At 45.8% G+C, this 14,405-nt stretch overlaps 1 protein-coding gene across 2 annotated transcripts in view; it reads left to right on the forward strand.

Moving 5' to 3' along the window:
• The window catches only part of AGO2 (argonaute RISC catalytic component 2), a 93,707-nt gene extending 81,907 nt beyond the window's left edge, over positions 1-11,800 (forward strand). For both annotated transcript variants that reach the window (XM_070382717.1, XM_005910394.3), the window contains exon 19: positions 119-11,800. In XM_070382717.1, coding sequence (XP_070238818.1) covers positions 119-227 — 109 coding nt within the window. In that variant the 3' untranslated portion in view covers positions 228-11,800. The remainder of the gene's footprint in view (positions 1-118) is intronic.
• Positions 11,801-14,405: the final 2,605 nt, after the last annotated feature.

A 14,405-nucleotide genomic window follows, 5' to 3' on the forward strand; every position in this document is an offset into this window, starting at 1 on the left:
TGTGTGGCCGTCTTGCCAGAGGGCTGGTGTGTGGTCCTCACTTAGCTATCAGTGTGCTGCCTCGTGATGCATTAAAGGCTGCACTTTCTCTCTCTCTCTCTACCCCCCACCCCCGCAGTGCTGAAGGAAGCCATACCTCTGGGCAGAGTAACGGACGAGACCATCAAGCGCTGGCGAAGGCGGTGCAGGTCCACCAGGACACGCTGCGCACCATGTACTTTGCTTGACATGTTCAGTGTTTCCAACTGTGTACCGAGTAGGATTCACATGAGACCAGCTACACTCAGACCAACAAATGCCCAGCCCTTCCATGACAGCCAGCATCAAACATGACACGTCATCCATTTTAGTAGATTCTCCATTTTCCAGAATGCCTTCCGTCCCAGATTTCAAACTTGGATTTTGAACTGCAGACCTGTATGAGACCCCCATTGTCGTAGGAAATATGGTTTGCCAAAATCTTATAAGCTGCTTATTGAAATAGAGTCCCGTGTTTCCTAAAAATCTCCTAAAACCAGTCTATGAACTCAGGGCTTTAAAACATTTTTAATTTATTTGGTCATTCAATTTACTTATTTTTAACACATGATTCTCTATGAAATTGATGGGCTCAAACTAGCTGTGAACATTCTACAAGAGTGAAAGCAACACAAAACACGTTGTGGTTTTAAAGCCTTGAACATTCTGACGTTGTCACTAAAGTTTATTTCAGAATGATGCCGGCGTGCTCCTGATCTGGCTCCCACCAGCTGTCCGGGACCCAAGGGCAGGGGCCAGGCGAGACGCCCGGGGTCTCTCATTCTGCCACCGGCCGCCTTCCGCTCAGCTCGAAGGAGGGCGCGGTGGCAGAAGATGGGCCGTGTGTGTTTATAACATTTACAGGTCCAGAGAGATTGGCAGACAAGTGCCATTTTAATAAAAAAATTATTTAAAAAAAGAAAAAAGACAACATGCCGACAGTCTAATCATAAGAGCTGTCCTATAGGACTGTGACATTTATTTTCCAAAGTTTCTAAAGAATACGGGTCTGTGGTGATAAATACAGTACAATCCTTTTTCACTGTTATGTCTTTAATGTAAGAGAAAAAATATATATATCTGGTTTGCAGTATTAATGTGGTAGATAGATGCTGTTTTTCATTTTATTGACTACGGGGTGCTTCTTGTGATCTGTTCAGCATATCAAGAGAGTTCTGGAGCCCTGACCACCCCTTGTGGTTCTCAGTGCTGAAGTGCAGGAGTATGCGGTTGACTCTGAGTGCCCGCGGCCCGCCCCTGAGTGCTGAGTGCCCAGCCTGGACCCTCCGGGGGCCTGGGTGTGCTCCCAGCAGTCGCTTCCCCTCCCCCACCCCCTCCCCCTCCCCCCCCCCGTGTGTCACTCAGCCGATTAAGCACAAATGGAATGTATGTGTCCTTCCACTCCCGGAACGAGTCCGTGCAGCAGCGTGCACCTCTCTGGGTGTGGTTTGTTAGCCAAGCGTCATAGGATCTATGCACTGAAACTAGAGAAGGCTGTTGGCGGTGGCCCTCTGCCGGACGCGAGGCCAGTGGTCTGCGCAGGAGCGCTGCCCTCCGGGGGTGGCGGGAGAGGCAGGCCCTTCTGCTAGGATTTGCGTCCTGGCCCCAGACGTGGTTTCGCCAATCGAGAGCCGTCGCACTAAGAGTAGTGTTGTGGGCGGCTCGACGAGCTCCGCTGCGCTAAGTTGGCTTTCTGTCCTCGCAGGCAGCTGTCACAGAAACCAAATCCACGATCAGTACAGAGTCCAAGGAGACGAGCCTTCCCCTAGCGCTGCGTCCTGTCTATAGGTTTCCTCGGGCCCTGCGATGGCCCCGTCCATCCAGGCCTGACACTGACCTCTGGCGCTGGGGTGTCTCCTGCTGGGCTGAGCGCCTGCCTCCGTCTTGTGCAGGGGCTCTGAGGGGCCAGGAGGGGTGGGGACACGCCGTGGGGGACGCTTGGCCTGGATTTTGGGGGCAGCGACAAAGGGATGACTATTTGTATCAGTATAGCTCAGAGTGGTGTGTGTGTGTGTGCGTGAACGCACACGTGTGTGCACATGTGGGTGTCTTATTAATGGCATTAGTCTCTTCTTGCTGTATCTTTTTTTTTTCTTTTTAAATGACAGAAGCCTCTGCTTAAAGAAATGTTGCAATTCCCTGTCATTTTATTATCAAGTGGCACTTTCTCCTATTCCGAGGGACACCAGTAAAGTACACTCTTGACTTAAATTACTGGGAGCATTCAAGCAAAGGAGGGTATCTTTTCACTAAAATATTTTTAAAGTCTTCAATGAGGTTAGTTTTCAGCCATGTTCAGTATCATGTAGAACTGTGTCTCTCCAAGGTATGTTTTACCACTTGCAACAGGATCTCGGGAGGTCGGGGCGGCGGTGGTAAAAAAAAACCTCAGTTTCCCGCGCTCGCTGCCGAGTCAGAGCCTCCAGGGCGGGTGGCTGGGCATTGAGTTTGTCACCATCAGCTAGGGGCTTGGGCTGCCTGGAGTCTGAGAACTTCTGATCTAGAACCTTCTGGAGAGGAAGCTCCCCCAGGCACCCCTTCTGGCAGTGCAGGAAGACGTCTTCCTGAGCTAATGCTTTGGGGAACACTACAGGCTGGCAGAAAATGAGACCTAAATTCTTAAAAAAAAAAAATCATTTTGAAGAAAAGTTTTCTTTCTAGAGGGCCAAAGTACTTTGAGAAGGGTACTTTTTACAGCCCTAGGCTTGTTTTATGAAGTTTTTACTAAAGAGCATTCGTAAACCAGACGTCTCCAGCTGGGGTAGCTATATACCTTGGTGCATGTCTGATGGCTCAGAATTCAAATGGCTGTAGTTACAGTTTCTCAGGTAAAGAACTGTTTCCCCAAATTCCTACCAATCCTCCCATTATTAAGATAAGTTCTGAGTCAGCGTGAAACCTCAGAGTACAGTAGAGTGAGTTCAAGCCCTGCTCACATGGAAGCCGAGAGGGGCCCCTGCCTGCCTGAGCAGGTCATGCCCACCCAACCCAGAGTGACCTCGAGGCCGCCCCGAGAGGGGCTCCGGGCACCTCCGGGCTCCGCCCATGTTTGAAGGGTTTCCTGAGGTCCGTGCAGGTTGCAGAGGTGTCCGCTCGCTGGCTTTGCCCCACCCCACTGTTAAGGAAGGTGTGCCTTGCTTTAAGCAGACTGAATGTGAAAATTGTGATGTAGAAATCTGGATTCATTTGCAAGGAAAACTGGGATTTATCTCATCTCTTTAGAAGAGGTGTCTGAATTAGATTCTTATCCTGGTACTCTTCCTAATGTATTTGGTAACATTCACCTGAAGAAAAGTTAATGTAGTCCCCTCCCTTCACCACTTCCTAGTCTGTTCGAGGGGCTCTCGCCCTGATTGCTAAGTGATGAAAGAAACCCAGGGAGCGATGTGGGTCGCCATGAGGAGAGCCCTCTGGCCCTGCTGAGATGCCATCCTGCTGCTGGTGTACTTCCTTTGATAAGCTCAGATGTCCCCGGTTCAGATAGATTTTGTAAAAACTGGGCATACCTGTACCTTTAGAAAGGGATTGTTTGGGTTTTGGTTTTCTGTTTTAAAAAGTCTTCACAGATACACTTGATACTACATTTTAGGGTCTGCCTCTTCTTTTCAAGATTGTGTTGCTTTTCGGTAGCATTCTCACACTCCGTGCATGGGTGTTTGCACCCTGGAACCACGAGACATCCCTGGCCACTTTGTGGCCTTCCCCGGGAGGGCCTGGTCAGAGGTCGAGTGATCTCTGTGTGCTGTGTGAAGTTGGCCGCAGTCAGTGCTGTGACTGATGTTTACCCCAGCGTGTGCTCCTTAAAAGAGACAATTCAAGTTCAGTTACTACAGCAGGGTTGTGGGGGGTGGGTATTGATATATATTGTACGTTACTGTTATTGTTGTTAAATGCAAATGTTGCTATTTATTTTTTTTTTCCTTTCTGCTCTGGTTTGATTTGCCTGATAATGGATATTCCCGTGCATGTGGTACCTGGTGAATATGATAGAAATTATTTCCCCTAACTTTTATAAATTACCTGATGTTTACCTTCGAGTTTGCTGGATGATTTATTTTTGAAAGCCACAAATGTAATTTTTCTGGATGAATTGTTTTTCTTATATATGCAGCGGTGTAATTTTGCATTGATCTGCAGGGTGATTTAAATTTTATTTTTACAAGGCAGTTTTTCAGGCAGATTATATATTTGATACAATACGTTAAGGGTAGGCCAGCCAAGCGTCCTGCAGCGGGGAGACCAGACTGCCTCGAGGAGGCCTCTGGAGGCCGGGGCGGCTTCTCTCGGCCGCTCGGTGCCAGGCAAGCGCTCGGCTTGCTTCATGGAGCCGTCCCTCGGGATCTGACGGAATCCTTGAGTGGGACTTTGATCTGTTGGACAGTTCAAAGGATTTTTTCATGGGCATTTTCCTACACCTAAGGCAGTTCCATTAGGAGGAGCTTTAGAAGCTGACATAATCCAGACAGTGGACAATCCCAGTGGCCCGGACAAGCCATAGAATTTCCCTGTGACCTCTAACTCATCTCTCACGCTCATGAGAAAAGGAATGTACAAATAAATAGAAACTTCCTCAGTGCTCATACACCTCACTTTCAGAATGCAGATACCTTATTTATATTTAAAGCCCTCCCCCAAAGCAACCAAGACTATTCTCTCCAGCTGCCGTGCCAGCAGTCGCGGCTGCAGTGACGTTTCTCAGTGTAGACACCGTGCACGTGTGACTATGTAATAGGGCTGTCCGTGTTACACACACATGCTGACTTTTTGTAAGGAAAATTTTCAACTCAAAATAATTGCACTGATTTTTTGACAGCTTCCTTTTTATTATGTCCAACTTTGCATCTGCTGTACTTGTTTGAAATGATTGTAAATAGACTTAGGATAGCAGAAATGGTGTGAGACAACGCGTTGCTTTGTTCAGTGACTCTGCCATGTTTTCCAGTGTTACGTGTTAGAGCTGTGTGGGCTGCCCGCTGCCCTGCCCCCTCTGCAGCCGTGTCTTTGTGTGCGTGTGTGTGTGTGTGTGTGTGTGTGTGTGCGCACATACGTGTTGACCATTCATGAAGGACAAGTTAGCCTCTTCGCCGTCTTTTTCTGGAAGGAAGTTTGTGGTCTATCGGAAGGAGAGTGTGCTCCCTCCTTGCGGTCTGAAGATTTAATTCTAAGAGGATTAGTTGTAAATCCCTTGAATACTTCTGGTCTGTTTAATTCCTTGTTATTTGCCATGACTCCCTAAAGCATTTGCTTCTACCTCCATCCAGCATTTGACAGCTTGGAGAGGAAGTGTCTGAACGGCCAATGTTATTAGCGAGTCACAGTCCCCTTGCTTCTCTTTGGTCAGCCGTCATTTGAAAGCCATGAGGTCGCTGTTGTGTCAGAACTGTCATCTGTGGCTTAATCTGTAGATGCCAGGCAGACCTGGACCCCAGTGCTGTCCGTTCCTCCAGGCCTCGTGCGTTGGCCAGGTGAGAAGTGTGGGCTCTAGCCCAGCATGTGATTCTACTTGTGGGCGGGCTCCCCAGTAGCAGACACACAGAGGAGCTTTCACACCCACGCAGCCAGTCACCTGAGTGTGTGTTCCCGTCACGTTGACGCCATCTCGGTGCCCTCATTTAACGCTTTTTTTTGGATGTTTTGCCATTTTGTTGTCTAAAGTGAATGTATTGGCTTAGCCATATCACTACAGAAGGTGGTTTCTCATAAGTACCTTTTAGTATAAAAATAAGTAAATTAACGCAGATAAAGGCTACCTCTGAATTCTTAACAGGTTCATGTTTGCTTTTAAGCTTAGCTGTCCACACTGAAAATAGCCAAAATGTTGCCTGAAAAAACAGAATCGTGAACACCTCTCTGTTCAGTTCTGGCTTGAACATTGCGTGCCATACTGTGACCCCCGGGCAGTCCCCTCCCCGCACCCGGCTGTCCGGGTGGACCAGGGACTCCTCAGGGCTGCCCGGCTCCGACGTGCTGGGACTCTCGGTGGCCGGCAGGAAGGAAGCGAGAGGGCCCTTCTGCGTCGCCCTCGGGTGCAGGGCCGTGGACGGTGGGACCTGGAAGGGACCCACTGTCCTGGCATTTCCCTGTCCTATCTGATGTAAGGAAGCACTTTTTCTTTCCTGCTTTATTTATGAATGGGTTGAAAGTGGCTCCTTCTCTCTTCTCCCTTTTTGTACACTCTATAAAATCACAAAGGTGCTTAAACACCAACTCTCGTGCAAATAGTTCTTTTACAGTAGCTGCATGGTTTCAAAATGCAGTGCAGGTGTCAGTGACCTCTGACTTGGGAACCCTTGAGTGCTGTCACTCCATACTTTAAAATGAGCCAAGGTTCAAAAGCAAAATGTTCTGTTCAAATCCAAGGCCGTTTGTTGAGAGGAGCACAGGGGCCAGGGCAGCAGCATCCTGAATGGGCGGCGGTTCCCGCTGCCGGTGCCCCGGACCGGACGCCCCCTGCGGGGCGGCTGGCCTGGGAGAGCTTGACATCCCGTGTGATTTACCACTTTGCCGTCAGAAATGTGCTGTGCCCACACGCTGCTGTGGGATTATCAGGCTCACCCTCTGCTCCTTTGCATCTTTTCTTTAGGTTCCTCGTGTTCTCATCTTCAGAAGGTGAGCATTTGCTCCTAAGTCTGGAGGGACAGGCGTCTGGGTGGGAGGGGGCGGCTCCGAGCTCCTCTGGATGCACCTCAACCTTGACTTTGCCCCAGAGAGGTTCCAGGGGCACCATTAGGAGGAAGCCCTTGCCTTTAACGCCACATGCTGTGCTATAATTCCCAGAGCGCCAAGTGCCCTTTGCAGTCTTAAGAATGTGCAGTTCTGCAGTCGCGCTGTCCTACAGGCAGACCACCCCAAGGGGCATGGGCGTGGGGGGTGCCTATGGGGGTGCCCGCCGCGTCCACTGACCCACTTTAGCCCAGTGGTTGCTGGGCTCTTCAGTGACTCGGTTTGCAGCCAGAATCGCAGGCAGGGTTTTCCAGTGGCCCCCTGGGGTCCCAGCATGGGTCTGCTCCCTCCTCACCACTTTTGCGCTCATGAAAGGTCACTAAAGATGAGGGAACTGAAGGAGATTATTGGTGCTTTTGTTCACATGTTTCTGTCTTACTGGTTGATGTGAGAAATGCAGTGTGTTAGACCTTAGATGGCCCTGGTGGTGTGACTGAGGGTTGAGTCCTCACCTTCAGACAGTCAGAGGAGGCTAGTTACAACTTGCTTGGAACTAGTTACAACTTTCTAGTTACAACTTCCTTGGATGTGAGTAGTTCAGAGTTAAAGCTAAAACACCAAATACTGACTACCCCCCTCCCCATGTGTCTCTGGGAACTTCGTTCGTGTTCAGGCCAACCTCATTCAGTACTTCTGGAATCTTCAAGGTCCTCAGACCTGGGAGTCGATCCCAGGATCGACTTGACAGAACTGGGTGCGTGTAGGGAGCGCTGGGTTCCTCTGGGCTCCAGAGATGCTGGCAACAACCCTAGGTGTGGGTGAGGGCAGCCCCTCGCCCAGCAGGCAGGTGGTGCCCAGGCCTCCCTGGCCTCTGGTGGTGCCAAGTGGAGCACGTTCTGGAGACCCCATCTCAGCCTCTGTGCCTTTCGCGTCCAGTCCTCGGGGTCCTTTCGGAATTGCATCAGGCTGCGTTGTTGGAAGGAAGCTGGCCCTCTGCCCTAGAAGCTGCTTCTGCTCCTTGGCTCCCACGGACGGCCCCGTGCAGGAACCACTGGGTTCTGGCTGGGGGCTCCTTCCAGGCCCTGAGCACATCTGTCCACAGCACCTCTCTGTCAGTCAGGCGCTGACCGTGACCGCCAGCCAACCTGGGGGTTTTGCTCTCACAGTCACTCGTCGAGAATGTTGAGTGTTAACGGAACGAGACTGTTTTCAGGAAGGAACTGGAGCTGGCATTGTGTCTTTGTGAAATGCGTGTGAAGACTCGGAGGCCGGGTGCCGGAGCACTCATTGTGGTGGTTTGTAACGTGGGGGAGTGGTGTCACCTGGAGCTGTGCATGCAGGACTCAGGCTCTGCCGCCTCGAAGATGTAGGTTTTGGCTCTGACTTTTCCAAGCCAGGTATTGAGTTGAGCAGATTTCTTGGCTGATGGTCCAGTTAAAAGCCACCCTTCTCTGTCAGTGGATGGTTTTAAGTAGGGGAAATGACCCAATGTTATTTAAACTTAAAAGGCCTTCTTGGTGGCCATTCTTGGTCCTTCCCTCTCCCCTCACTCTCCCTCCTGAAAGGCAAAGGCGCCAGCCGGCATGGGGGCTGGACAGCAATGACTTTGGGTTCCTCTTCAAAGCCGGATACACATGTGACTAGAATCCTGGGAAGTCTGCAGTTTAGCACTAACTGAAAGTTGCCTCCTGAGTTTGATCGTGGATTTTAAATGTAGTTGTTCAAGATATCAACTCATGTTTTGTAATTATAGAGGCAAATGAGTTTTTACTTTTTAAAGAGTTTTAAGGGAATAATTGTGAGTTTCTGTGCAGCAAAGTGGCTAATTACTCATTAAACATAAGAATGTAGTGTCTAAATCCAGATTTTTTCTTACCTCTGGTACACTTTAGATTGCTTACCTAGTATGTATTGAGGGGTTTTTGACCCTGAGTTTTATCAACTTTTCTAGTTTTATTTTATTTTTATAAAATAATTGAAAAAAACAAAAATGAATTCAAAAGTTCCATAGGTAGATCTTTCCCCTTAATTTCCCCCCATGCAAAAAAAAAAAAAAAAAAAATTTTAGAAAGACATTTTGAATCAAAATGTATTATGACCATGTAAAGTTTACTGTTTTCTAAGAAGCTGAGCAGCTAAAGGGCCTCATTCCAGGTGGTACTGTGTGTGCCGTCTGCGGACGCGGTTGCCTGTGCGGTGGGTCCACGTGGCAGTGTCTGTGCTTGGTGTAGAGACCGTGCAGTGCTGTTGTGTAAATGGACAGTTCCTGTATAAACTAGTGTTTATATGCATTGGCCTCTGTATAACTTTTCATTTGCTACATGAATTGTAAAATTAAATATGAAATTATAATACCTGCTAAATACGATTCTGAGGCTTCCTGTCCTTGTCTTTTAGTTTAATACCATTCTGTGTGTTTTGAGGATGTTCCATGCTTGCATGATGCTAGGTGGTAACGCCACTTTAAATTAAGCCTTAATCAGATATTAAATTTGTAGGTTTCAGAGTATGCAAAAATACTAGGCAGAATGAGTTTAAACTGTTCAGATCAAGATGCTATATCTTAATTCAGCAAGTCTTTTCTCCGGAGTTACAAAGGGAAACTTTCACTGATACAGCGCTCGCTCGCTCTCTGGTCTGGCTGCTGCCATTGCTTGATGAAAATGGACCATTGTGCATTTCTGTGGCAGTCAGTCAAAGACCTGTTCTGAAAGTCTTGAGACTTTGTCAGGGTTATTTTTAAATGTTTGATTTTTTTTTTTTTTTTTCCCTCCAGTTTGAGATGTTTTTATGGCTGATGGAGAGTATGATTTGGGTATAAATCTTTGCAGACCTGCTCATGTTCTAAGCTTTCTTCAGGTAGTGCCACCTGTCATTGTTTCTGCTTACGATTAAATGGGTTTTTGTTTTTGTAAAAGCATCTTAAATTTAGACATAAAATGGAGGGGACCCAGCTTTCTTTACAATGTGGATCTACCTCAGTTAAACAGTTGGGTGCTATTTACTAAGCCTGTCAAACTAAATTGGAAAAAGTAACAAAACAGTGAAATATATAACTCCACACAAAGCTTGAAAACATAATTTCCGTTTATTTAATAATATTTTTATTTATTTTGTGCCTTTCGTGTTTAATCCTAATACATTGAAAAAATCAGTATGAAATTAAATATTTTATATTGTGCATGGGGAGAAAAAGCCCAATTGGCCATGGAATCTGAGAGATCACCCCAGCTAACTACTAACACATATTGGAATCCCAACTGCCCTCTTGTGACAAGAAAAAAATTATGCCCAAGAGCAAATATGACGTTTTACAAGCAAATTTCAGACTCTTCTATGCATATATTTGTAGCTATCACTTCATTTTCTGTGCCAATGAAGGGGCGGCCAAAACAACTCACACACTCTTGTCCTTGCTTCTCTCATCGCGCAGGCCCCCACCCCCGCCCTGGGCGTATTTTATAAGTTCATTTCATAAGCAACGGATGGACTGTTGTCGACTGAGTCTCTCCCGACCTCCTGGTGGGGGTGCTGATAGCCATCGACCGAGGAAGGGAGAGCCCTTGGCTGTGGGGGAGGGGAGCAGGGGTGCTGTGCAGCACCCCAGGATTTCTGTGAGTTAGGAAAGCTTTCTGGCAGGTGAGAAAATAAGATAGGAGATCGATGACTTTCCATGCTTTTATATTTGGCAGTTTACAAGTCTAGACTTTTCCTACTATGGCAATCTTTTTTAATTCTTTGGAGGTAACACAATATTTTGGAGTCTTAAGAATTTGATTTTATACCAATAAGAAATAAAAATTAGGGATCTTTCCTGTAGTATATAGTTTTACTATTTTAAAGAGATCTCTGAATTTTACAAGAGAACCAACATTCCTTAGTGGCAAAACTCTGAAGGTTGATTTGGGAGGCTTTTTGCTGCAGGATCTCAAAAAAATTGGGATGATTCTAGTTAAATGTTTTTTAATTTTTAAACTTCCATCAGGTCAATACGTAAGCTATATTTTGTAAAGAGTAAATCATCCTTTAGTATGCTGCATGTAAAGATCAGCGTTGTTGCACTTTCTCAATAATAATAAATGCCCTACAATTGGCTCATCAGTAAGCATTTTGTTTTTTACCTAACAAGAGTACTTTGGGGCAGGTGATTAAATTTATATAGGTACCTCAAGAAAAAGAACCTGAATATGCTGCATTTTGTTTCTTTAGCTTGTATATGTAGCATTTTGTTCTGCTCTTATTTTTTTGTTTAGATATATGCTTTTTGGACCCCAACAGGCTGTTGAAGAGATCTTAAAGTTACTCTTGTAGGGTTACAGTATCTACAGTATCCTTTTTTTTTTTTTTTTAACTTACTGCAATATCTGGTTCAAAGGTTGCCCACCAGGAGATTAATACTTTACCCAAATACACCTGAGAAAAAGGATACCATGTTTATAAGCAGACAATAATGTTTCTAATCCTTTCTGTTCATGCTGCTTTCTTACTTTTCTCCATATCACCAAGAGGTTGGATGACTTACTTCTAAGGTCAGACTTAAACATCATGGCATCTTAATGTTTTCAACACAGACCTCACAAACTCGCCATTGAGTAAAGTAGCATGACCCTAAAGGTGTTGCTGGCGCTAAGCAGCCGCGTCCATCCGGGCTCTGAAGAGCCGGTCTCGACACTTCTGTGTTCCCAGCACTCACCCTAAACTGAACAGACGGGGAGTGGTCTTAATTGACAAAGACTAAACTGGTGAAGAAAGCTAAAGGCTGAGACACTGAGCATCTATGGTGGTGTTTAAGCTTAGCTGGGTCCTTTCGAGTTTGTTTTACAGCTTACTAGGTTAAGTAGTTTGCACTATTTTTGCAATAAATCCATGGAAAACCTAACAGTTATTTGTTTTGTTTCTTATTGTGTGTATATAAACTAATACTAAAAAGTTTGGCATAGTGTTTTTTTCACCTTACATAACCTTTAACATGCACAGAATGCTGTAAATCTGATAAAATATGATGTGAATGATATTTTATAAAGTTATTTTGTATGGTGTCAATTTTGTTTTGCCTCATACTATGTCAGCAAAAAAAAAAAATAAAATTCCTTGTATTTACAGCTGCCTCTCCCAAAGACCTTCTGTTACTCATGTGTTTATTTGGGGGTTTCCATCCACACAGGTTCAGATTCCAGGCCTCTGAGGTAGAAGCACCCCTTGGGTGACACAAGTCTAGGGCCTTATTTTATACGTTGGGCCCCTTGAGAACTGGGAGTCTGGGGATAAACCTAGGATTGAACCGGATGGAACAAATGTGGTATCCAGGATGAGGTGGGTGTTCCTCCTCTAGCAGCCGTGAGAAAGGGTGAAGTGAAAAGTCATTCAGCTAAACCCCAGTCAAGTGTGAACCCCTGAGCTCCATGCTGTGTGGGATACAGCTGACCGCATCTGGGGCCTGAGCCTGGTGGGTCACTCACCCTCTGCTCGGTGGCCTCCCTCTGGGCTGTCTGACTTCTGTCTGTACTGGAGAGAATATGTCGTGTTGAGAGATAAGGAAGGTAGGAATAAGAAAACAGGAAACTAGCTGAGAATCCCTAGGACAGACACTGAGCTAAAGCAGGCCAAAGTTTGTGTTTTAAAGCTATTTTTAAAGAACAATTAAATAATATGCGTTCACTATAGAGAATGTAAAAATTCAGATAAACATAGAAATGTTAAATTAACAGTAATCACAACACAAAATCACAACCACACAAAACCTGTACCAAATATTTATAGGGCTTTATTTCTAACAAAATGGGAAATAAAAAGTTTTTCAGATTTTTAAAAAGGAAAAAAAAACGGGGGGAGGGGCAAAGAACAGGAGCAACCCAAGTTGCGAAGTATCCATTCACCTGTGGAGTGGATAAACAAATGGTACATCCATACAAAGAAACCCTACTCAGCAGTAAAAAGGAATGGACTGCTGATACTGCAAGTGCACTACGCTAAAATAAAAAGTCCGATTCAAAGCCTACATACTATATGATTCCATTTATACGACATACGTGCTGGAAAGATGAGTGGGCAAACCATGGTCTGTGGGTGCAGTGTGGCCTGCTATGTTCTTGTATGGCATATAAACTATTGACTTTTACATTCTTAAGTGGTTGTAAAGAAGTCAAAAGATTCCATGAACCATGAAAATCATACAAAATTTAAATCTCAGTGTCCATAAGTTTTCTCAAGTACAGGCACGCTCATTCCTTTATGTGCTGTCTGTGGCTGCTTTTGAACTAGTAAGAGTTGTCTGGCAGTGAGAGATTCTGTAGCCCTTCCAGAAAAAGTCTGGGACTCCCTCTGCCAGGGCGTAGGAGGGGAGCACTGTGCCTCAGTGGCGGCGGTTACATGCTTGCCTCTGTGAGCGCTCAGGACTGCACGCTGGGGCTTCCCCGGGGGCTCAGTGCTAAAGCATTCACCTGCCAATGCAGGGGACACAGGTCTGACCCCCGGTCCAGGAGGATCCCACATGCCCATGTGCCACGACCATTGAGCCTTTGCTAGAGCCCGGGAGCCACAACTACTGAAGCCCCAACAGCCCAGAGCCCGTGCCCCGCAACACAAGAAGCCACTGCAGTGACTAGTCCATGCACCGCAGCTACAGAGTAGCGCCCCCGTTCGCCACGACTAGAGAAAAGCCTGTGCAGCAACGAAGACCCAGCACAGCCAAAAATAAATAAAATTATTTTTTTTTAAACCTGTACATTTAAAAAGTAGATTTTAAAATATTTTAATAAAATTTAAAAACAAGAGGGACAGAAAACAGGAGCGACTGCCTGGGGATAAGGGAAGGAACGAACTTCAGGGGGATACAGAGGAACATCTGGAGGGACGGAATTGTTCTGTATATATTGACTGCTGACACAACCAACAGAATGGACATTAAAGGATGATTTTACTGGATGAAAATTCAAACTCAGTTTTAAAAAAAGACTGAAAAGACACGAGCTAAAATATACCTTAAGTGAATAGAAATAGGGCTTATGGTTTTCTCTTGTGGATAGTAAAAACAATTACTATGAAGGAATAGTAAAAATGATGGAGATCTTCAATAATACAGAATGCTTTGTAATTCTTTTAAGAAAGACATGCTTAGGCAGAGGTAATATTTCTTAGTGTATTTCATTTAATAATGTGATATGAAATTTTTCTCCAGGAATAGAAGTATTAGAAAGTGCTTATTTTTGGACTTCAGTGGCTAAGACTGCATGCAGGCTTCCACTGCAGAAGGCTCAGGTTTGATCCCTGGTTGGGGAACTAAGATCCCACATGTTGGCCAGCCAACGCAGGAGACCCAGGTTCGGTCACTGGGGAATGATTCCACAAGGCTAGGGGCAACTAACCCTGTAAGCCATAGCTACTGAGCCCATATGCACCTAGAGCCCTGCTCTGCAGAGAAGTCACCACAATGAGAAGCCCACAGACCGCAATAGGAGTAGGCCCCTCTGGCCACAACCAGAGAAATCCTAAGCACAGCAACAAAGACTCAGGGCAGCCAAAACTACATTAATTAAAAAAATAGTAATAGAGGGTTCTAAAACTAGTTCCATAAAACAGTTTACTATAAAAATATATACAGCTTTTAAATCAGAACTACAATGAGGTATCATCTCACACGGATCAGAAAAAGTCTACAAACAATAAATGCTGGAGAGGGTGTGGAGAAAAGGGAACCCTCTTACACTGTTGGTGGGAATGAAAAC

Source organism: Bos mutus, chromosome 14 (genome assembly GCF_027580195.1).
Source record: "Bos mutus isolate GX-2022 chromosome 14, NWIPB_WYAK_1.1, whole genome shotgun sequence".
Lineage (NCBI taxonomy): Eukaryota > Metazoa > Chordata > Mammalia > Artiodactyla > Bovidae > Bos > Bos mutus.